The 21,501-nt window shown below is 60.2% G+C and overlaps 5 protein-coding genes across 6 annotated transcripts; all 5 read left to right on the plus strand.

Moving 5' to 3' along the window:
• Positions 1–27: 27 nt before the first annotated feature.
• Positions 28–3,957, plus strand: ABB37_05651 (putative Helicase-like protein; the record flags this gene model as incomplete). The annotated part of the gene is made up of 1 exon (XM_015803757.1): positions 28–3,957. The coding sequence occupies one exon, from the start codon at positions 28–30 to the stop codon at positions 3,955–3,957; it is 3,930 nt and encodes a 1,309-aa protein (XP_015657582.1).
• Positions 3,958–4,410: 453 nt separating this feature from the next.
• On the plus strand, positions 4,411–6,089 carry ABB37_05652 (hypothetical protein; the record flags this gene model as incomplete). Of its 2 annotated transcripts, none has more annotated exons than XM_015803758.1 (1): positions 4,411–6,089. In XM_015803758.1, the coding sequence occupies exon 1, from the start codon at positions 4,512–4,514 to the stop codon at positions 6,087–6,089; it is 1,578 nt and encodes a 525-aa protein (XP_015657583.1). In that variant the 5' UTR covers positions 4,411–4,511. The 2 variants fall into 2 exon arrangements, with proteins under 2 accessions (XP_015657583.1, XP_015657584.1); XM_015803759.1 differs by having other exon boundaries at positions 4,432–6,089.
• Positions 6,090–6,533: 444 nt separating this feature from the next.
• On the plus strand, positions 6,534–15,387 carry ABB37_05653 (hypothetical protein; the record flags this gene model as incomplete). Its single annotated transcript, XM_015803760.1, has 1 exon — positions 6,534–15,387. Exon 1 carries the CDS (start codon positions 6,949–6,951, stop codon positions 15,385–15,387), a length of 8,439 nt encoding a protein of 2,812 aa, XP_015657585.1. The 5' UTR covers positions 6,534–6,948.
• Positions 15,388–15,766: 379 nt separating this feature from the next.
• On the plus strand, positions 15,767–17,608 carry ABB37_05654 (putative Dnaj domain protein; the record flags this gene model as incomplete). Its single annotated transcript, XM_015803761.1, has 1 exon — positions 15,767–17,608. The coding sequence occupies exon 1, from the start codon at positions 16,286–16,288 to the stop codon at positions 17,606–17,608; it is 1,323 nt and encodes a 440-aa protein (XP_015657586.1). The 5' UTR covers positions 15,767–16,285.
• Positions 17,609–18,095: 487 nt separating this feature from the next.
• ABB37_05655 (putative multipass transmembrane protein) lies at positions 18,096–20,374 on the plus strand (the record flags this gene model as incomplete). Its single annotated transcript, XM_015803762.1, has 1 exon — positions 18,096–20,374. Exon 1 carries the CDS (start codon positions 18,740–18,742, stop codon positions 20,372–20,374), a length of 1,635 nt encoding a protein of 544 aa, XP_015657587.1. The 5' UTR covers positions 18,096–18,739.
• Between the last annotated feature and the right edge of the window lie 1,127 nt (positions 20,375–21,501).

Below are 21,501 nucleotides of genomic sequence, written 5' to 3' on the forward strand. Positions count from 1 at the left end.
ACTGTTCTAACGTAGCGACGGTTTATCATGGCGAGCGACAACGAAGTCTTCTTCATTGACTCGTCCGCCAGCGAGGAGGACGAAAGCAACGATGCTGTGTTTGGCGACGTGAGGCCGCACAGTCGTGCCAGCGACAGCAGCGCCGGCGAGGCAAAGAGCCCTGCCTACCGCCCCCTTCGCTCGTCCCCAACCATGGAGGACGTTCTCTTCAACTTGGCGCCACCTCGACGTCGCCCGCCGACCTCAACGCCCGCCGTTGCACAGCAGCAAAACGGCGCCGATGCGCATCCTGGGACGACGCCGGAAGGCGACACAGCAGCGGCTTCGTGTGCAAACGACGCGCATAAACAACAGAAGCAGCCGCAGGCAACGGGGGCTGACTTTCCCCACGCTGGTGGTTCGCCCTGCGCGATGCCGGTACAGCGGCTCACTCCGCCACCGCGCTCCCTCGCAGAGTTACGCGCCATGACCTCCGCCGACGTCCGCGAGGAGCTGGAGACCTTTTTTGTGTCCAAGGAGGCTTCTGCCAAGCGCTTTAAAGCGGTAGAAGGCGAGATGTTGACCAACACGGATGAAGAAGGCACACCGCAGCCGTCATCGTCGCCTTCCTCCCCAACGACTGGTACTGTTACTGCTGCCGCGCTACTCGCACGCGATCGCTGTCGTCGTCTCGTCAACATCAGCAACTGGGACAGTGCCGTTCACGGGTACTCTCAATGGGACGTCTTGCTGCCGTCTGCGCTGCTGCCGGATGTATCGACCGCCACCCCAACAGAGGCTGCAGCAGCAGTACCGTCGCCAACATTGAAGAAAGCTCCCTCATCTGCGGTTTCACACAAGCTCACATTGCGCCCGCATCAAATTGAAGGCATCCGCTTTCTCTGGAGTATTCTGGCGGAGGGGCCCGTTGGTCAGGTCCCCGCCGTGGGCTGCATCCTGGCCCACACCATGGGCCTCGGCAAGACGGGGCAGGTAGTCATCTTTTTGCATCTCTTCATGGCGGCCTTCCAGCGACGCGAGGAGAGCCGCGGCACCGCGCACACGTCCACCGCACACCGCCCGCGCGTATTGATTGTCGTTCCGAAATCAACGCAGTCGGGGTGGAAGCGCGAGTTTTACACGTGGTCCCGCAGCTTCCCCGAGGAGTACCGCCTTCACCCACTCGTCATCGAAGAGGGGCTTCGGCCACGTCAGCGGGTCGACGTGTTTCGCCAGTGGCGGCGCGATGGCGGAGTGCTGCTAATCGGCTACAAGGCGCTAGTCCGTCTCGTGCAGCTGGTGGAAGAAGACAGCGTGTGGGTGCAGAAGCACGAACGCGAGTTGAACCCGCTACACGCCTCTCCCGCAGTTGCTTCTTCATCTTCTGCGTTGCACAGAGAGGACGACGAAGAGCACACGGCGGCGGTAGCACGCGAGCGGCACCGTCTCGACTTGCGAGAGCGTCGCAGCGATGAGGGCGGCAAGGCCTGCGGTGGCGACGCGGACCCCTTCACCGAGCTCGTGGTGTGTGACGAGGCCCATAGGCTCAAGTCGGTCCACCTGCACGTCGTGCAAGCCCTGCGGGAGCTGCACCCGTTGCGGCGCATGCTGCTCACCGGCACCCCGTTGCAGAACCACTTGCATGAGTATTGGGCGATGATGGACTTCTGCGTGCACAAGTACTTCAGTCGCCGTCGTTTTCGTGAGTACTTTATTCAGCCCATCGAATCTTCGGCCACAACGCGTGCCTCAGAGAAGGAGGTGGACCTGGCGCGGAAGAAAACCTTCACGCTTATCAACGAGGTGCGGCACTTTGTGCAGCGCGTGGACGGCACCCCGCTCCGCAACGAGCTCCCGCCGCTGCACGAGTACGTCGTGGTGCTGCCGCCGTCACAGCTGCAGAAGGAGCTGTACCTTCGCTTCATCCAAATCGTACAGCACGACGGCAGCCAGAAGCTGCAGTTCCTGCCGGCGGTTTCCTACTCGGGGAAGATCGCTGCTCACCCGCAATTGCTCTTTCAGATGCGCGACCAACACGCGGAAGGGAACCGCGACCGCAACTCCACCGCAAGAGGGGGAGGTCGTACCACCTCGGTTAGAAAGCGTGTCAGCGACTACTGGGAGTTGGAGCAGAAGAGCCGTCGGAGCGCCTCGGCAGTGGATTCGCGACAGCACCAGCAGCAGCACTGTTTGTCAGCGCAATTGCCTGCTAAACGAAGGCGGTTGTCGGCGGACGTGCGTGAGGACGCCGACGAGGTACAGGACGGCGAGAGCGGCAGTGATGACGCCACCTCTAGTGCGGAGAACGCAGAAGCGGTGGTAATCTCCGATTCCGAAAGCAGTGCTAGCGACAGCAGTGGAAAGCGCAGCGAAGCGGTCAAGGCAGAGGAAGACGAAGAGTTTACACGGGTGACGCAGCACTCCTTCTCTGCTGAGTACCCCGCGCCACTCACCTATGACGAGCTGTGCATCCCGCCGTCGCCGACCTACGTGCCGCGGCTAGGAGATGGCGTCAAACTGCACGCCGCGATGAAGCTGATTGCGGCGGCGATGGCGCAAGGCGAACGCGTTCTGCTCTTCAGTCTCTCCACGCAGCTTCTGACATTCTTTGAGTTTATGATCGCCAAAGTGAATGTGGAGTGGTGCGGGAAGCCGGGTGCGTCGGCGCTCGACTCGCAGTCCACGCTGCTTACACGTCCTATTCGGTATTGCCGTCTCGACGGCAGCCACACCGCGGTCCAACGTGCGGCCATGCTGGACCAGTTCGATCGCGTCGATGGACCAGACTTGTTTCTACTCAGCATGAAGGCTGGTGGGGTGGGGGTCACCATCACAGCCGCTACTCGCGTCATCCTCGTCGACACCAGCTTCAACCCTGCCGACGATCAACAGGCCATCGGCCGAGCCTACCGTTATGGGCAGACCCGTCCCGTCTTCGTGTACCGCCTCATGTGCTACCCCACACTCGAGTACAGCATCTTCGCCCAAAAGCTGGCGAAGGAGTGGCTCTTCAAGACGGTGGTGGAGGAGTCCTCCGTGAAGCGAGACGGGCTCTCGGGCATGCACCTGAAGGAGCTCTTTTCTCTCCTCACGCGAGCGGCGAAGGTGCTGGAGAAGCCGCCGACTGCCACCCGCACACAGATGCAGGCCACCCAGGAGGTCCTCCAGGACGACCCTCTGCTGAGCGTGGTGCGGTGCGACCTCCTCTACGCCCAGCGCTACGAGATGTTTCTCGAGCAAGACCGCAACGACCAGTACGGGGCGGCCGAGGAAGAGTTCTACAGGGAATACCGCCGCAGCCGCCTTCTTAACGCAGCAGACGACGAGGACGCGGCGCGGCGGCAGGCGGCCGATGTGCTGCGGCGACGCCAGCAGCGGGTGGACGAAGCTGCCCAACTGCATTCGCAGACGAAGACGCTCACTAGCATGGTAGACGACCTTATTCGGTCGAGGGCGGGGACGGACCCGCACTTGGCGCGTCTACTCGCCGCGATGGGTTTGCGGGTGGATCCGGCAAGTGGGCAGGTGCAAACCCGCGGCACCCCTCCTTCCTCCGGTGGTGGTCCGTTCGGCGGCACGGGCGAGCGAGGTCCTGCGCCGCCGCTGGAGCACCACGATGACCGCTTTGCGCCGTCGCCGGTGCTTCTGGTTGGCGCAACGAACCCCACGGTGATTGCAGCCAGCGCACCGGCCGGCGGGCCGTCTTCGCCCTCGCCGCACGCGCACAACTCCCGCCAGACAGCCGTGCTGCTCCTAGACTCCGACGATGACGGCAACTCGCTGTTGGCGCCTCCTGGTGAAGTCAGAAACGGGGAAAAGCGGCAACAGCAGCAAGGCGGTACAGCGACATATGTGCGCAGTCCCGTGAACGCTGCGGAGCAGATAGCTGCCTCGCTTGCCAACCAGCCGTATGCTCGCTATCGTCCAGGGGGGTCGCCGTCGCGGGCGGTGGACATCGACAGCGAGGCTTCCCAATGAAAAGGCATGTGGGTGTATGTGTGTTTTTCTACTTCCTATTCGCTTTCACATCAGCATACGTGCAAACAGTACTGGAGAGTTGAGGAGGGCCAACAAGGGAGAAAACGTCGGAGTGATCGTCATTGCGCCTCTCACGGGCCGTTTTCGTACTTCTCCCGGCATGAAGCACTTCCTTCGACCGCTAAAATACAACAGCACGTGACGCTGCCAAACGCATTCGGTCCCTCTGAGATGGCAGAAAACGTGGCCCTGGAAGGAGGCTATTGTGTCTCTCGCTTCCGCTGCTGTCCTTCTCTTCTCGTGGAGCGCAGAACGATGTGTAACGCAGTAGAGACGGGGAATAGAGAAAGACGGCTCTGTCATCAGAAGTGAAATCATCTTTCCTCCTTTTTCGAATTGTTTTTTTATTATTATTGTTGTTTACCATTCTTGCCTTCATCACCACGTACACCAAGGTTGACGTGTCTTCCCATTAGCGGAGAACCACACCTCTGTGAACACAAATACATTCACACACACACAAACAGACCGCAGCAGCACCGCGGCAGGAAGCCATGGCGCACCTTATCGCCCCGCCATCCTCCGTGCAGCCCATGACGAAGGAGGACGTCGCCGTCGTGCAGGCGGAGAAGCGCGTCGACGCCGCCACACGGGAACAGCTTGTCAGCGTCTACGGGGACTCGCGCGATCCGCACGGGCGGCCGATCGACCTTACCCGGCCACCGCATCGCAACTGGCGATGCCCCTCGTGCGGGAAGGTGAGCACAGACCTCCGACACGTGTGTGGTTTTTGTCTTCAACCGGAGCCGGGTTACACCAGTCAACGCTGCGCCAACCGCAAAGGTGAGACCGCAAACGACGCACGACGCACGGCGGCAACAACAGCCACGGCGACAGCGGTGCAACGCGCCGGAACGAGCAGCGACGCCGGTGTGCAGTTCCTTCAAATTTCTTCCACGAAGCGCACCTACCGAGTTTTCACTGAGCCGCACCTGCCTACCGCTGCGTCACGCTCCACGGCGGCACGGGGTGCTACAAAGGCAGCGGATATGCGAGATGCGATGAAGGTGGAGGAGGGAGACGAGGATGAGGAGGACGGTGTGTGGGATGATGAGCCAGGCTGTGGCGAGGGACAGCCCTGCCGGCCCGGCGATGGTGGTGGACGTGACAGTGACGAAGAAGCGGCAGCGGCAGCGGGAGGAGGTGGTGGTGCTGCGCCGACGGCGAAGGTGCAGCGGCGGGCACCGAAGGAGGAAAAAGTAGATGGCGGCTTCACGCACTTCGTGTCGATCCCTGTCGGCAAGCTGCCCGCCATCACCGCCAATGCTACACGGGTGCTGGAGGACCTGCGGAGCTTCGTGGGTGCCGAAGCGTCTCCAGACCACGCGGAAAGCGCCGGAGCAGGCGCCGAGGACACGGGCGACGTAGCGGCCCCCTCCGCCTCTTCCTCGAAGACCGCTGCGACGCCCGACCTGGTCACGAGCACGCCGCAGCTGCACATGACGCTGCTCATGCTCTCACTGCCCAGCCGCGAAGACGTAGAGTTTGCAAAGGAGCTCCTGCAAGGGCCTTTTGCTGCTGCTTGGGCCGCCGTCAAAGAGAAGGCCGTCGCTGCTCTCAAGAACAAGAGCAGCAACAGTAGTAGCAGCAATGTCCCCACCCTGTTGCTCAGCGGTGACGCGTCCTTAGCCCCTGCCCATCGTCACCCTCTCATTCGCCTCGGCGGTGGCCTGCAAGTGATGAAGGCTGGCGAAGACAACGAGCTGTACCAGCCACAGAAAGCCAGCGTGGTGTACATGGGCATCGACGACCCCGCTGCCCTCGCTACGGTGCAGCAGCTTCAGCGTGTCCTGCACGACAGCTTTGCGGAGCTCATTCAGGATCTCGCCGAGGCAGCGCGCGCGCGACGGGTGTTGCACGTCACCATCATGAACAAGAAGTGGCGGCAGGTGCGCGGCGCACGGCGTCCGTTCGATGCGCGGCCAATTCTGGACGTCTTCCAAGAAGCGTGCATCGGTGCGGGCGACGACGGCACGCAGCTGTTCGAGATACCGGAACTGGAGCTGTGCGCGAGGCGAAGGCACGATGATGAGACCGGCACCTACTTTGCGGAGGCGGTGGTGAAAATTTGATCTGACGTACTGAGGGGGAGGGAGGAGAGGAGGGGACTGCCTCGCTCACCCAAAGCTCCCTCTCTTTCTCTCTCTCTCTGCCTTCTGCGATTACTAGTCTTTGACTTCACTATGTACCCATGGTGTTTCCACCCACACAAGAGAAAATTGCTGCCCTGTGGACGCGTTGCGCTTGTTCCTCTGCGGTCGGCTGACTTGCAGTAGCGGTACAACGTAGAAAAGCGTTTGTTTTCTAAGGCTCTTTGGATGCATTTATCGGTGCTTAGTCTGAAGAAGAGATTGCTGGCCGAGTCGCAGCGAGACCTGGATTACTTGATGATGGATGTTGTGACTTATTCATGTGTGTCTTCTGCTTTTTTCTTTCTCGCGCCACGTTTTGTTTGACGTACTCTGGCAAACACACTTGCACATGCATAAACATATATTTATGTGCCACTTGCAAAAAGCACTGCTATCACACCATCTTGGTGTTCGTGTTTGCGGCTGCGCTATTCACCACACGCAGAAGGCACGTCAACTGGCAGAACGACAGTCGATCACTGCCGTGCACAAACGCGCACACTCGACGCATCCTCCGCGATAACCCCTATTCCGTTTGATCAAAGGTGACGGCGAAGGTAGTTAGACTTGTTTGTTTGTTTCTTTCTTTCTGTTGTTTGTTCAAGTCCCACGTCAGCGCATTCATTCGCCTCAGCCCTGCTCTATCAATTCGGCGCTGATTTGTCGAGCAAATTATCGTGGTGCGTTTGAACTTCTCCTTTGGGTTCTTCTTCTCTCTTTGCTTCGTTTGCTTCTTCTTGCACGCGTGTTTGTCCGCGTGAGTGTTTGTGTGTACTACTTATAATTAGTGAAGAGAAGAATGTTTCCCGGGGGCTATCTCCCCGACTACGGCACACCACGTGGGCGCCGGACCACAGCAGTGCCAGCACCAACAGCCATCAGCCCTGCTTCACCCCGATCCGCAAACCCAACCACCGGCAATGCGAATTTGCCGAACGCGAGCGACGTGGTCTCCGTGGCCGCCCTTCCGCACTCCCCCGCGGCAGCGACCGACGGTCACATCTTCGCGCCTGCCGGGAGAGTGGACACAAAGTTCGCGCTGCCGCCGGCTCTCATAACGTGTCTCGTGCGGCACATCGACAGCCAGCACAACGTCCTCGCGACACCAGCCATCGTGGAGAAGTGTCTGCGTGACCTGCAACTGCGGCTCATGCCGTGGGTGCCGGTGGAGCGTGTGTTCGGTTCGACGATGCGCGCTACGGTACCCGTTGGGGCCTCCACGACGTCGGCCTCGGCGTGCCAAGCACACAAGCCAGGCGACATCAGGCCACTTTCGTCTTCCTCCCCCGCGGCCGGTCGCTCATCGCTGCCAAACGGTGCCGTCGTCCCTGGCGGCGATCCCGCAGCTCCACCCCTGCCATCGACCCCACACGCCGGCTCCTACCTGGCCGGCAGCCACGTGCACCTGCAGCTGGCGAAGACGACGGACAACTCCGTTGCGACCGCAGATGGGGCGTCGGTGCTGCACCTCCTCTTTTACGCCGTGGACGAGCCGGAGTCACGGCCCTCGCACCTCGGCCACGTTGTGCAGGAGTGGCAGGAGGCGCTGAAGGCAAAAGGCGAGGAGCACGACTGTATGGTGCTGCTGGTGCACGGCGACTTGGTGGCCGCGTCGGAGGCGGCAGCGCGGATGGCGGAGGAAGCGCAGCACGTCGGTGGTGATGGTCCGCAGGCCGCGGGCTCGGTGTCCACCGCACGCACCGCGGCCTCAGCATCTCCGCCGCCCGCACCTCCGTCCTCCACTCGTCCTGCGGTGCTGCAAGACAAAGTCGACGCCGCGGCGGCCCAGCTGCGCAAGTACTACAAGGAACTGCACGACCTGAAACTCTCACCGCAGCAGGTCTCGGCCTACATGCCAAACGAGACGCCGATGCGTGTTGTGGAGCGGCTTCGGCCCGCCGTCATCGCGCGTGGGGGCCGGCTGCGGCAGTCACTGCAGATCGCTGCAGCACGGAAGCGGCAGTTTCCGCAGGACCCGAGCACGAAGCCAAAACCCTTCTCCGGCTTATCCTCTCCGCCAACTGCTGGGGCAACGCCTACGTTGTCTCCGGCAAACAACCCGATCTCCTCCTCCTCCCCACCCGCATCCTCTCCTCAGCCAACGAGCAGTCCGCAGCGAACGGTATCACCTGCAGCAGCTGCAGCAGCAACGTCTCCTTCGGCCGCGCGTCATGCAGCCCCGCCGTCGTCGTCCTCCGATGCGAACGCGCGGTACTTCAACGTGCAGGCGCTGTGGCGAACGGGCTACGATTTGGTGGTGCATTACCTTCAGTACGGATTTGTCTTCGATGCTCGCGAGGCCTTGGAGCACCTTTACCTGGAGTACTACAACAACTCCGATGACTACATGTTTCTCCGCACACCGGTGGCGACCTTGGAGCGGCTGGGACGCGTGCCGAACCTGTTCGACTCCCACGGACACGGAGGGTGGGAGGTGGGGCGGACGGGCTACCCGAAGGCTCTGGAGCCGGGCTCGGAGTTGCTAGAGGGTCTGCTGCTCTTGGCCTCGGCGGAGATAACGTGTTCGCTGCTGCTCGGTGAGGCAGCGACAGCACTGCGGCGATACAACACCTTTGTGCAGGTCACGCGCGAGAAGTTCGAGGAGTGGAACACATCGGAGGCGCAGACGAAGTCGCAGGCGACGCCGTCATCTGCATCATCAGACAAAGCAGCCAACGCAGCTCCGACATCACCGCAAAGGCAGCAGCATCAGCAGGCGATTGAAGCGACGTCAGGCGTCACCTCCTCCACGTACCAACAGTTTTTCCTCTTGCAGTGTTATTTGTCAGGTCTGCGGATGTGGTGGCCGACGTCAGGTCTGTGCCGGCCGCGGAAGGCCATCTCGTCACGCACCTCTCCAGCCCCTGCACCCACGGCTGCCGCAGCCGACGAACCGCAAAGCAGCGCGGGTAAGGAGAAGCAACTGCACGGAGACAGCGCAGCAACCGTGCCGAGTCAGCGCACCCCGAGGGCGAGCTCCACGTTCTCCCCACTCCGCCTTCCACCGTTGGAAATGGCCTCCCCACCTGACACCGTCAAACAAGCAGCTCTGCCAGCGCCGGAGGATGGCGCCGACATGGACGGTTCGGTGGCGGTGGCGCTGAGCACCTCGCCTTTGCTCCTGCCGAACTCAGAAGATCCGGCAGCGGCGTTGGGGATCGCGGCCCCGCTGTCCTCACCCAACTTCACCACGACGTACGTTACCTCCACCGCCTCCCCTCCCCTGCCCGGTGCGCCGGAGGAAGACGGCGGCGGCGGCGGCGTGCGCTATTCCATAACGAACCCTTCTTTTGCTGCGCCGGGTGGGACGCCGATGTCAGCGCAGTCGTCACGCCGAGTAAGCTCCTTCGCCGGGCGCGCGGAGTTCATCAGCGCGGATCGGCAAGGGGGCGGAGCAACGACAACAACTCCTCTTCTCGCCCCCGCCTCTGCTTCATCGAACGGCGTGAGGAGTGGGGAGCGCTGCAACTCAAGCGAAGAGGGGTATAACGCAGCGCAGCTGCCCCTCGGCGGAGAGGACGAGGAGGACGATTCGGTTCGTTTCGAGTTGAACTACCTAACGGCTGGCAGTGAGGATACGGTGCAGGTGTCCGCCGGGTACTTGGTCGAGCTGGCCATCTCCACCGGGCTCGTGGCACCTTCCATGGAGCCCGCCGAGCTCAGCGGCACCGCCGAGGCGATCCGCGAAGCAACGGAGGGCACCAATGCGGGGCTGGTTCGCGAGTTGCAGCAGCGGCAACGTCAGCTGCGACGCAGCTGTGCGGAGGCGGCCAGTCTTCTGGAGCGCGCACGAGACTCCCTGGCGGCGGTGGCGCACGATCTCGGGTACAGCCCTTTCCGCCGCTTCATGAATGCACTGAGCTTCGATGATGAGGGGACGGGGGAAATGTATCGTGATAAGGAGCGGCGCGCGTCACCTGCAGCGCCAGCCGCCACCGTCACCGCTGTGGCGACTAGCACAGCGTTTTCCAACATTGAAGAGTTGTCGTCGCCCGCGCAGGCGCTGCGGCTGTGGCGCACTCTCACCGCGATGGCCGCCTTGGCGCTGCACATCAGCGATCAGCGCCGCCGCGAGTTCCACCTCTACTCACGACTTGCCGTGACCTTCTTGTCTGATCACCCCACCGTGACGGCGAACATCGTGGCGGACCGCCTCCTGCCTTACGTGAAGACACTCGGTTGGCGTCACGTTGAGCTATTCGTCCGACGTCTTTACGTGGAGGCGCGCGAGCAGCTGATGCGGCGAGTGGGTCTCTTTGACGCTCTTATGCGCACCTCCGCCCCCACACAAGGTGACCTCGGCCACAACAAGAACGGCAGCAGCGCGGCCGCGACGTGGGAAGAGGTTCACAAGGTGGATTCCACGGTATGGCTGCGCATCTTCCGCACCGGCTGGGCCTACGCGTTGTATAGGGAGTGCATTCTGGTGCTTATCCGCAGCGGCGTAGAAGACCCACAGGACTCGGCGGCATCACTCTTGTTAGCCGACGGTGACACCACAGGCACGCAGCAGCAGCAGCAGCAGCAACAGCAGCAATACAGTAGGCGTCCTCCCGCTTCGCTGAGTGGGTCGGCGTCCTCGCCGTTTGGCATGACGAGCGAGGAAGGCGCCGTCGGCTCGCTCGGCACGCGTCTCTTCGCGTACCGCCCCAAGGAGCAGTGGTGGCGGGAGCTGATTCGGGTCGATGCGCTCGTCATGAGCACCTTCTACGCGAATGAGCCACCAGAGTACCCGATGGACCACCCCATGTCCCCGCTGATGGTGCGGCTGGAGAGGCAGCGCTCGCCAGCTGCGGTCACCACCGATGATGGCGCGATGCCCTTCTCCAATCTCGCTGCCGGGGCGCTCGTGGCGGACGTGGACGAGATGGTGCGAGTGTCTTTGATCATGACGAGCGCGGTGAACCCGTTGGTGGGGCCGGACGGCGGGCTGCACCTGCGGGTCACGTCCCCCAACACACACACGTCGCGGTCAGCCCAAACCGTGCGGCTGCAGCTCACGTTGGAGTCGCGGAAGGACTGGGCGGATGAGGAGGAGCCGACGCATGTGGTGCACCTGCACGACTGCGCGGAAGCCGCCTACGACGAGGTCAACCATCAGCTGCGCGCCGTCTTTCTCTTCCCCGTCTGCCACGCAGGGGTCTACTGTGTGCGTCGCATCCGGCTGTGCAACGGCAAGACGTGGCTGGTGCGCTACCCGCAGTACGGCAGCAGCACCGGCGGCAGCAAGGGTCGCCGCGGCTGTCATCGTGGCCTCCCCATGCTGTTTTCACGGGGAGGTGGTATTCCAGCCTCGCACGCGTCAGCGTCACCGGCGTCTTTTCAGCCCGTCACGCGTGCCCCGGTGCTGCGTGTGCCCGAGCCACGCAGCAGCGTTCACCTTCGTCTTACGCTGCCGAGCGAGGCGCACTGCTTCGCGGACAGCGTCGACTACGCCACCTTGGAGGTGGACTTGGAGGATCCGCTGCCGCTCACTCTGTCCTCCGGCGGGGGGCAGCCCTCCTCCGCCGGCGCCTTCAGCAAGAGCACCGACAAGACTGGGATTGAGACGGCGACTGCAGTGGGGGGTCGAGGAGAGAACGACGACAGCGCCGACGAAGGGGCGGAGTGCTCGTGCTTTTACGAGGCCAGCCCGGGGAACCTTCTGCTACCGCTTTCTGTCACCGCGGCAGGTGCCAGCGGTCGGCACTCGCGCGAGCCCGGGACGTCGATCGGTGAGGACGTGATGGAGTTGGGGTCGCAGCAGCGGCTGGCGTCGGTGTCGCCGGGGTATCGTGCGCTGCTTCTCAACGACGGCGCCGGTGTTGCGGAAAGCGTGGTCGGTCTCGCGGACGGTTTGCGCTCCCGGGGCGGTGCGCCGCTGGTGGCGGCGGTGGTGCTGGGCACGCCCAGTTTGTATCGCCAGAGAGGAACATCGAGCAGCGCAGGACCCGCCGTGGAGCCTTCGCGGACCGGCCCCGATGCCTCTCTGACGCAACTCTTAGCGTCGCGCAGCCCGGACATGGGAGCGGCCTCGGTGGGTGGCGGGTTGATGGAGGGCGGTGGCGCTGCGTCGCACCGTGGACACGCAAGTCTGCATCCCTGCCGCAATCCGCATCGTTCACCGTCGCACCGCGCGACACCCGCCGACGGACACCACTCCTCTTCCGCCCGCTCCTCGAGCCACCACCCGCTCTGCGCCTCGCCTCCGCTGGCGGCAGCGGGTCCGCCGCGGACCAGCAACAACAGCGACGGTAACCTTCGCTACAAGTCTGCTTTCAAACCGTTGCGGGTTGGCAACACCACAGAAAACAATACGACTGCGGCTGCAACGGCAGCAGAGACGGTGGGCGTGAAAGACGGCGCGCTGCCGTCGCCCGGAAGCAACAACAGCGCCAGAATCCTCCCCCCAGCCGATCGTCCGCGGTCGAAGTCTGCGCATCACGCAGCGCACTTCCACCAGCGTACCCCACATCGCCTACCTCACCACCCTCGATCCCTCGCCGCCTCAGAGCCGAGCGCACACGACGGCGGTGGCGTGGGTGCGGAGGATGGATTTGCGCGCAAATCGAGGCATTCGTTTGCGGACGCCGCAGGATACCTCGTTGGGCTCGGTGGTGCCATCAACACCGCCGCTGTGAGGCTCTCGTCGTCGCTGCAGGCTGTCGATGCAGATAGACTCCAGCTTCTTTTAAAGCACCCTGTCAAGACGCACAAGGCAGGAGAGAAGACAGCATCGCCGACGCCGTCTGCGAAAGGCTTTTCATCGTCGTCGTCGACGTCTGCCGCTGCCGCCGCCGCGGTGGCGTACACATCCGTGCCGATCCACTTGGGTGTCTACCTCAACTCCATTCCTCCCCCCGAGCTCCAAACGCACGCCCCGAGCACCCTCTCGCCCCCGGAGGCGACGCGGGCGACAGAGCTGGCGGACACGCTGGGCCCGCTGCTGCAGGCGGTGGCCAACAACAGTGCGACCGCGTCGATGGACCGGCTGCGCGAGAGCGTCATTCGCCTGCTCCCCTCCCACAGTGTCCTTCAAGCGACCAGTTCAAGCGTACGCACCAGCCCTGTCACCGTCGCAGGCGCAGGGGACGACAAGGCTGGGGTCGCGCGAATTCTCGTTTCGCAGATGCGCCTGCGGGTGCCGCTGTTGCCGCTCCTTGTTACGCCAGCCGCTACTGCGCCGGTGAAGTCGGCGGAAGAGGCGACGAGAGATCTAAACCCCCCTCACGGCAACAACAGCTCCAGCAACATACCGGCGCCCCCGTCCTCCCCCTCTTCCTCCTCCAGCGCGGAGGTAGCGAAGCAGGCGCGCATCACGTTTACCTGCATGCGTGGTCGCGAGCCGTCCACGACCAGCCTCAGCACAGTGATACCGTTTCAACTCGCTATCAGCTGCGACTACGCGTTTAAGCACTTCCAAGGTCGCGTCTATTGCCTAGTGCGCATGAAAAACCTGCTGAAGACCACCTCGTTGTGGATGCGCGGGGCGGTGCTGACGGTGTTGGACCCCGAGCCGTCCTACGAGATCGTACGGGTGTGCGACGTCTACGAGCAGCTGCTGGCGACGGAGTGGAAGCCACAGGAGGAGCTGAGCATCCTGTACGAGCTCGACCTCATCGCGTCCTTTCACCCTGTCCAGCCCGAGTGTGCGCATCAGGTGCAAATGAAGGTGTTCTACTCCAGCTGGGTGAAGAGTTTTCTGGCGATGCCGGCCGAGGACCGCTTGGTGCTGCGGCCGGAGACGTTGCCGTCGACGGAGGCAACCGCGGAGAGCGTCGAGCTGATCCACGGGGAGGAGGAAGGCAACGGGCACGCCTCTTCCGCGCCGACCACGGCTCTCCCGCTGCGGCGCAGCTCCACGGAAAGGGATCCGGACGACTTTCTCTGTGCGCTGAAGAGCGAGCCGAACGGCGAGGACAACAACGACCCGCTCTCCGCCAGGACACCCGCCCCGGGTGGCAACGCTGCGGGGTCGAGCCTGGCCACCACCCTGGCGCACACCGCGGCTGGAGCGCAGGGCGGGCACCGCGTGTCCACCACCGTGACGTCTGGTTTCAGCGACCACAGTGAAGGGAGTGTCACGCACTCCGCCACGCAAGTCGCCCACTCCAGCCCCACCAACTTTTCGCCGAAGAGCGAGGACGGCGCGGACACGAGCAGTCGCAGTCGCAGCAGCGGTACCACCTCTGGCGCGGTTCACTTTAACGTGCTGATCCTGCGCCAACTCGAGGAAACGTGTAACAGCGTTGTGGGCCCCGTCGCCACATTCCATTCGAAGCACCTGTGCGTCTTCAACATCGTCATGTACGCCGAGTCGCCGTGGACGATGCGGTTTGGTGCGGCGACGAATTACGTGGCGCGAGCGCCGACCCCTCCGCTCTCTCGGACAGCGAGCACCATCAGCAAGGAGAGTTGGGGCGGCTCGCCGCTTCGCTCGTCAGCTCAGCCCGCCCGTATGGCGCACCCGCATCACCACCGCCCTCCCTCGATCTTCTCCAGTGCACCAACGGGGGCGGCGGCGGGGGGATTCAGCGGAAACTACACAGGCACGAACAACCCGACGACGGCAGACACCGACTCCTTCTTTGGCAACGCGATAGTCGACCAGCCCGCTGACTTCGTCTTTGTCGCGGGGGAGCCGGTGCGCTTCTGTGTGCGGTTGCAGCCCCTAGCCCAGAACTGGCCGGAGGACGCGAATATGGAGGAGACGTTCTTCATTCGCCTCACCTACAATCCGGAGGAGTGGATGGTGATCGGTAAGCAGCGCGACCGGCGGACGCTCTCCCTGATGGAGGAGGTCACGGTGTACTTCAACGCCGTCCCGCTGCTGCCGCGGAACGCAGCGGACGTGAACGCCGACACGCAGCGATTCCCGCGCAGCAACGCCGTGGACGAAGACGAGCAAGACGAGGAAGGGGGGGAGGGCAACGCGTCGCTGTTGTTTGTAGAGGAAGGTGAGAAAGGCGGCGGCGCCACCGGCGCAGCGCCGTCATCGCGGCATCTCGCCGGACACGCAGTGCGGGACGAAGGCATTTTGCAGACGCCGACGGTGGAAATGTTTTGGGAGCGTAAGAAGTCCGCGGCCGGCACGACAGCGACCGACGACGCATCGACAGCAGCACACCACCGCTTTGATTCTCAAACTCCGGCGGCGGCGGCACCCTCCGCGTACGAGGACGCAGTAATGGGCGAGGCGGTGCTGATCGATGTCGTGCAGTTCCGTACCTGGGTGCGTGTACGCAAACACAGCCATTAGCGGCGCTGACCTTTTTTTTTAAGGATATCAGTTACTCTACGCTCTTTGTTTTCTTCATCAGGAACAGTCACAAAAAGCTGTGTGTGGCAGCTCAATTCACGGAAAACGAAAAAAGAAAATGGAGGTTATCGCTGCATTCTGATCCCGCGACCGAAAGGAAAAGGCGAAGATGGACAGCGGTTGCAAAGCACTGACGCCAGCACGATGTCAAATAGTCTGACACAGATGAGCCCGTTATGTCCCTATTATTATTATTGTTTTCCAGTTAGCGGAAGTCCATGTTAACAAGTTATTAAAATACGACGGTTGGTTTATGAATAGGAACGCCCTCGTCTCACCCTTTTCTCTTCTTGGGTGTTTTTTTTTCTTCTTCGATCGCAGCACCGCCGAATGCGTGTTTTCGTGACCGAGGTTTTTCTTTCTTCATTTTTCCGAGTATTTCGCAGCGTTTAGCTCTACTTCCATTCTTCATCTGTAGCTGTTTGAACTTCGTATCTGGCACAGCGCCAACGCCGTCCGTGCGCCAGACACTCCGTCACACACACACACACTCACGCACACACGCACACACACACACACACACACACACATCCAATTAGGAAGAAAACGAATTATTTTCTCTTTTCTTTGCCGCTTTTCTCCAGGGGCCTTTAGCATCTTTTGTTTTAGTTTTTTGCGGACTACTCCGCATTCGTTTCTCTCACAAACAGGTTTTTCTACTCTACGCTTCTTGATTTTACAGGTGGACTGCTTTGATCGACTCCCGTCGCACAACGGTGACAGCGAGAAGGAAAAAAAGAAAGGGGGTTGTATTTCACAAAGCGAGACCTCCCTTGTTCTCCCAAGCGCGGGCTTTCAAGACAGCTTTGTTTGTCTGTGTGTATATATATGTGGCAGCATGTTCTGGTGCAGTCGAGTGCTCCGATACCTCGTCCACTCCCCTCGTGGCGTCAACTTTAGCCTATCTGCCGATGACGCGGTAAGCCGAATTCGCGACAAGTACGGACGGCGGTGGTTTGGCGCGCGCCTGGACTATCTTGACCTGGAGCATCCATCGAAGGAGTTTCTCCCCTTCTACCTTTGCAGCGGTCGCATTCATGCCACATTCGTCGGCAACATCACCTACTCCACCAACCAGATGAGCGTCGACGGCAAAAGCACCAGCTCCTCCACTCGACGAGTCTCCACCGCCTTGCAGACACTGGAGAGCGTTTTTGAGGAGAACAAGACGCAGATCTACGCGGGGTACAAGTACAACATCGCCCACGTGCACTCCGCCCTGCGCAGCGATGAGATGTCCTACACGCTGCAGAAGATGTACAAGGTCGACACCGCAGGCGCCACCATTAACCTCTTCGAGCAGTCTACCTCGTCGATGATCAAGTTTGTCGAGATGGAGACGCGGCGGCAGGCGGAGGCGACGGCGCAGTCGATGGTGCGCTCCTTCCACCCTGATGCGCAGTCCATCACGATTGCCTTTAAAGAATTCACCTTCCACATCGACGAGGTCACCCCAACCTTCGTCCCGTGCTACGTGGTGAAGGCGAATTACGACGAGGAGCGCTACACACTCTACGTCTCCGGCGTTAACGGCCAGGTGGGCGGCCCGTACTTGCTGAACTCACTGTTTCTTGCGCGAACGACGGCCCTCGCCGTGGTGGCCGCCACCCTGTTCGTTGTACCCAACAAGATCGCTGCCTTTGTGTACGGCTCCGTCATCTCGGTTGCGGCCTACTACGCCGCCTTCTACACCGCGAAGTGGTACCCGGCGATGCGCCGCAACTGGAACCGGCACCAGCGGCAGAAGCTGCGCACGGAGAACCTGGGCACGGACCACGGCGGCTACCGCCCCAGCACCACCTCGCGACACATCCAGCAGGAGTACCGCACGTCGTCCTACTGGGACTCGCACCCTTTCCAGCAGAGGAAATGGAAGACCGCACACGCGGCCGGGACCGACACGGGCAGCGCACGCGCATCGTCTGCGTCATCCGCATCCTCGTCCTCACACCCGGTGGCGGACCCGTTGGGTTACTACCGCATTCTGGAGCTCCGCGGCGACGAGTCGGTGAACGAAATTCGCAGTGCGTATCGTCGCATTGTGCTCAAGCAGCACCCCGACGTGGGCGGCTCTGAGGAGGCGATGACGAAGGTGAACGAGGCGTACCGCGTGTTGCGCGACCCAAAGCGGCGAGACGCGTACGATCGCCAGTTAGCGTGAACGCCATGGACGCAGAGTAGTTTCTTTTTCTTGCTGTTGATGCGGTGCGTGTCGTGATAGTTGATGCGGACGCCTGCTGATGGAGGCACACACGCACACTGAAGAACTGAGTACTTCTGAAGAAAACGGGCAAAGCACGATGACTTTTGGCTAAATTGTTAAAGGCTGCACCGCCTGGAAATCACACTGAAGAAGAGGAAAAAAGAAAAGAAAGGGAAGAACTGAGAGCGTGTGATGTGCATCTCCCACAACGGCTGTTTCCGCTGCTGTCGCCTCATTCCAATGTGTGGAACGAATTTGCTCTGACACGGCAACGCAATGAGAGCGCGTTTGTGGGTGTGTGTGTTCTTTACCGCGCTGGTGGTGGCGCTCTCGTCCTTTCCTCGCACAATCGTTGGTCTTGACTTCTTCCGCCAGCCCACCTCTTTCCACTCGCATCGAAACCAACTTCCGCTTCGTCTTGCCGCTAATTCATTCTTTTTCTTTTAGTTTCTCGCTCCGCCTTTTAGCCTCGCCTCGCGCTACTACTTCATAGCCATCAATAAATCTATTTAAAATAAAAGAAGAAGAAACAGAAAGCGACTCATTAACCATCTTTCTTCTGTGTGACATCGCGTGATCATCGCACAGTATCATTGAATACCTACTGTTTTGTTCGGTTGCTTTCTTTCTTCGTTTGTTCTCGCGCGCGATTTCTCGCCATAACCGTCTCGTTCTCATTTCTATTTTTATATTTTTTCAGAAGGTATCGTTCGCACTCAACCTCTGCATTCGTGTCCTCACGCGCGCCATATCACCTCCCGTGAAAATACATCCCCCTTATTGTAGGTCACACTACTCTCGCCACGGCTCTCCTTCTGGTATGTACAGCCCTAGCCGAGAAACCTAAGCCAAACTTTTTTTTCTAAGACGATTGTCGCCTCAGTTTTCATAAAGGAGAAGTTGAATAAGAAAAAAGACTCTCCTCCTCGATACATAACAACACAAGCACACAACCTCTTTAAGACTCCTTCGCCCGAGGCCATCTACCACTTTCATCATAGCCCTCGTCCTCGATCCATTCTCTTGCCTCATCTCGTCTTCTCAGTGTTTGCTTTCCCCCCCCCCTTCTTCCTTTTCAGAGTCGCGCCAATGGAAGCGTTGCTCAAGCACTGTTTATACCCCCTGAAGGAGGAGTTGCAGATCACCTGGGACGCCATCCGCAGCACTCGTTTCAGCGTGGGACTCGTCTTCGCGATCATCTGCGTTCTCGATGTCATCGTTGGCAACGTGATTCTGCTGATCGCCATCAACTTCTGGATTCAATCCTTCCCGACGGAGAACGCGGAGCACAACTCGAGTCAGATCGCCATCCAGGTCGTCTCCCTCTCCTTCCTCGTTCTCTTCTTTTCACTTTCCGCCGCGGTATTCACGATCTTTTACGGCGCTCTGCCGCTGTTGCACATCCTGATCGACACCAACCGTGTCGGCGGACCCTTGTACCGCTTCTTCCTCCTCTTCTGCTCGGGGCTGACGAACGGTGTCAGCAGTCTGCTCGGCGTGTACGCCATGACGTACACCCCAGAGTTCATTCAGGCTGTGCTGATGTGCTGCATTCCTTTCTTCGCGCAGGCGTGGACCGTCATGTTCATTCCGATTGAGCGAAAGCGCAACTACCTGTCCATGTTCTTCATCGGCGCCTTTATCCTCTTCGTGGCCGGCGTTCTCCTGTCCAGTCTCGGTGCCTTTTTGCACCCCTCAGCGACCGCCGGCGTGGCCTCGTGGGCGTGGGCGCTGCTGTACCTTGCCAGCTCCGTCATTTTCGGCTTGTGGTGCGTCGTGCAGCGCCTGTACCTCGACGCCGTGATGCTCAAGGAGACCACAGAGGAGGAGGAGTCGTACGTCGACGGTGCCCACTGCAGTGTGAAGGGAGGTCAGGCGAACGCCTTGAGCACGCAGCAGCCGCGCCGTGAGACGGACCACAACGTGGTGGTGGAGACCCAGCCGTCGACCGAGCCGGCGCGTGCGGGTCGCGAGGACAGCAGCGTGCCCGAGGACTCTACGAACGGCAATGCGGTCAAGAAGGACGGCGTCACAGGCGCCAACGTGGACTCGCCGTACGGGGAGGAGGAGGCGCGTGACTCCGACGTCGATGAGGAGGAGGTGCGGCTAACGGCGGATGAGGAGCAGTTGGTGAAGCGGGAGTGGGCCAACCGGTCGGTGGACAGCAACGCAGCCAAGATGGTTCTTCTGCTGGTCGGTTTGATGTTCCAACTCATTGTGTCATTTGTGCTCTTTCCCGTGGACGCCATTCCGTGGTTTGGCACGTCCGATTCCGCGCAGCACGCCTGGGATGGCTTCCGCTCCTCCGTCGACTTCATCTTCGCCTCGTGGGATAACATTCGCTACGGCCTGCTCTTCTCCCTCGGCTACGCCATGAGCTTCATCGGCTGCACGTACCTGAACGAACACAGCCCAACGCTGGCCTCCGTGGTGCTGCAACTCGCGGGCCCGATCACGTCCCTTGTCATTATCATCATTCCGCAGTGGAACGTGTACAAGAGCAGCAACAGCGTCGGCCAGCAGGTTGGTGGTGTGATGCTGCTGCTGGCGGCGGCCCTGCTCTACCACCTGTGGGAGCAGCAGTCCATGCGCCGGCTGGCGGCGAAGATCGAGGAAGTGCATCGCCGTCGTCAGCAGCAGCAGCAGCAGCAGCAACAGCAGCAACAGCAGCAGCAGCTGCAAGGCTCCGGTCAGATTCGCGAGGATTTTGTGGAAGCTCAGTGATCGCACTCACGCCAAAAAAAGACAAGAAATTAAACACATGATGGTGAATCGACTACGGATTCAACTACATGGAGCGCGTGTTTTTCTTAGTCGCTGTTTTCAACGGTGAGTCTGTGTGCGTGTGTGTGTGTGTGAGCGGGTACGTTGACGCGTGCATGAACCTCAATCACCACCCTTGTTTTGTTACTGTTTCTTTTGCAATACACGTGCTTATTCTCCCTTCTCGATTGTTGGTCAGGTAAGAAGAAGAGCACACACGCGGACACACATTTAATTCTTTTTTCTTTCTTTCTTCTTTCAAGGTGAACAAAGGGTAGACAATACCAGCATTTTTTGGTAGTTCTCTGTTCCGCATCCAGGTCACCTCGTGCCGTCTAAAGGAAGACACGCACTTGACGGACGTTGCCGCCTCAGTTGTTTCTTTTTCTTTTTTTTTGCTATTTTCTCTCCTTTCTTTGTGTGGCATTTTTTGTGCGTCTTCTCTTCCTGGCCACTCTCTCTCTCTCTCTCTCGCTCTCGCTGTTTTGATTTGTTTTCGATTTTCCTTTGTCTGTTTCAAGTTCAATTTATCAGCGAGTGCAGACGTGTCTGTCTGCGGCTTATTTTTGTCTTCGCCTGACCCCCCAACGCCTGCGTCGCGAACACGAAGAGGGAAAAGAAGAAAAAACTCAAAATTCTGTTTTCTTTTCTTTCCCCTTTATCTCTAACCTCTCTCTTCTCTCATTTTTTTGAGAGCTTGCGCCAGGAAAAAAATCGCCGGGAGATGAATCGAAAGCTTCATGTTGCACTACTATCCCTTTCTCTTCTCTCCTCTCCAGTCGACCTCTCTCCAGGAAAGGCTGTTTTCTTTTTTCCCACCGTCCCGCCCCTTTTCCAACCCCACGAGGTGGACATGCAGACGATCTGAGTCTGCAAGAAACTCCCTTTCGTAAAGTTCTCATTGGTTCAAAAACAAATATATAAAAAGAAAATAACGCCGTCTACCCTTAAAGGAAAATGAAAACGATACAGGGATGTAGCGACACTGTTTTGCACTTTATGGATCTTTCTCCTTTCTTCTTCCTTCCTTCCTGATCTGAGAGTGGTCGACTAGAGTTTTTCTTGCTTTTCTCTTTCTTTCTTATCGT

This window comes from Leptomonas pyrrhocoris (genome assembly GCF_001293395.1).
Source record: "Leptomonas pyrrhocoris isolate H10 chromosome Unknown, whole genome shotgun sequence".
NCBI lineage: Eukaryota > Euglenozoa > Kinetoplastea > Trypanosomatida > Trypanosomatidae > Leptomonas > Leptomonas pyrrhocoris.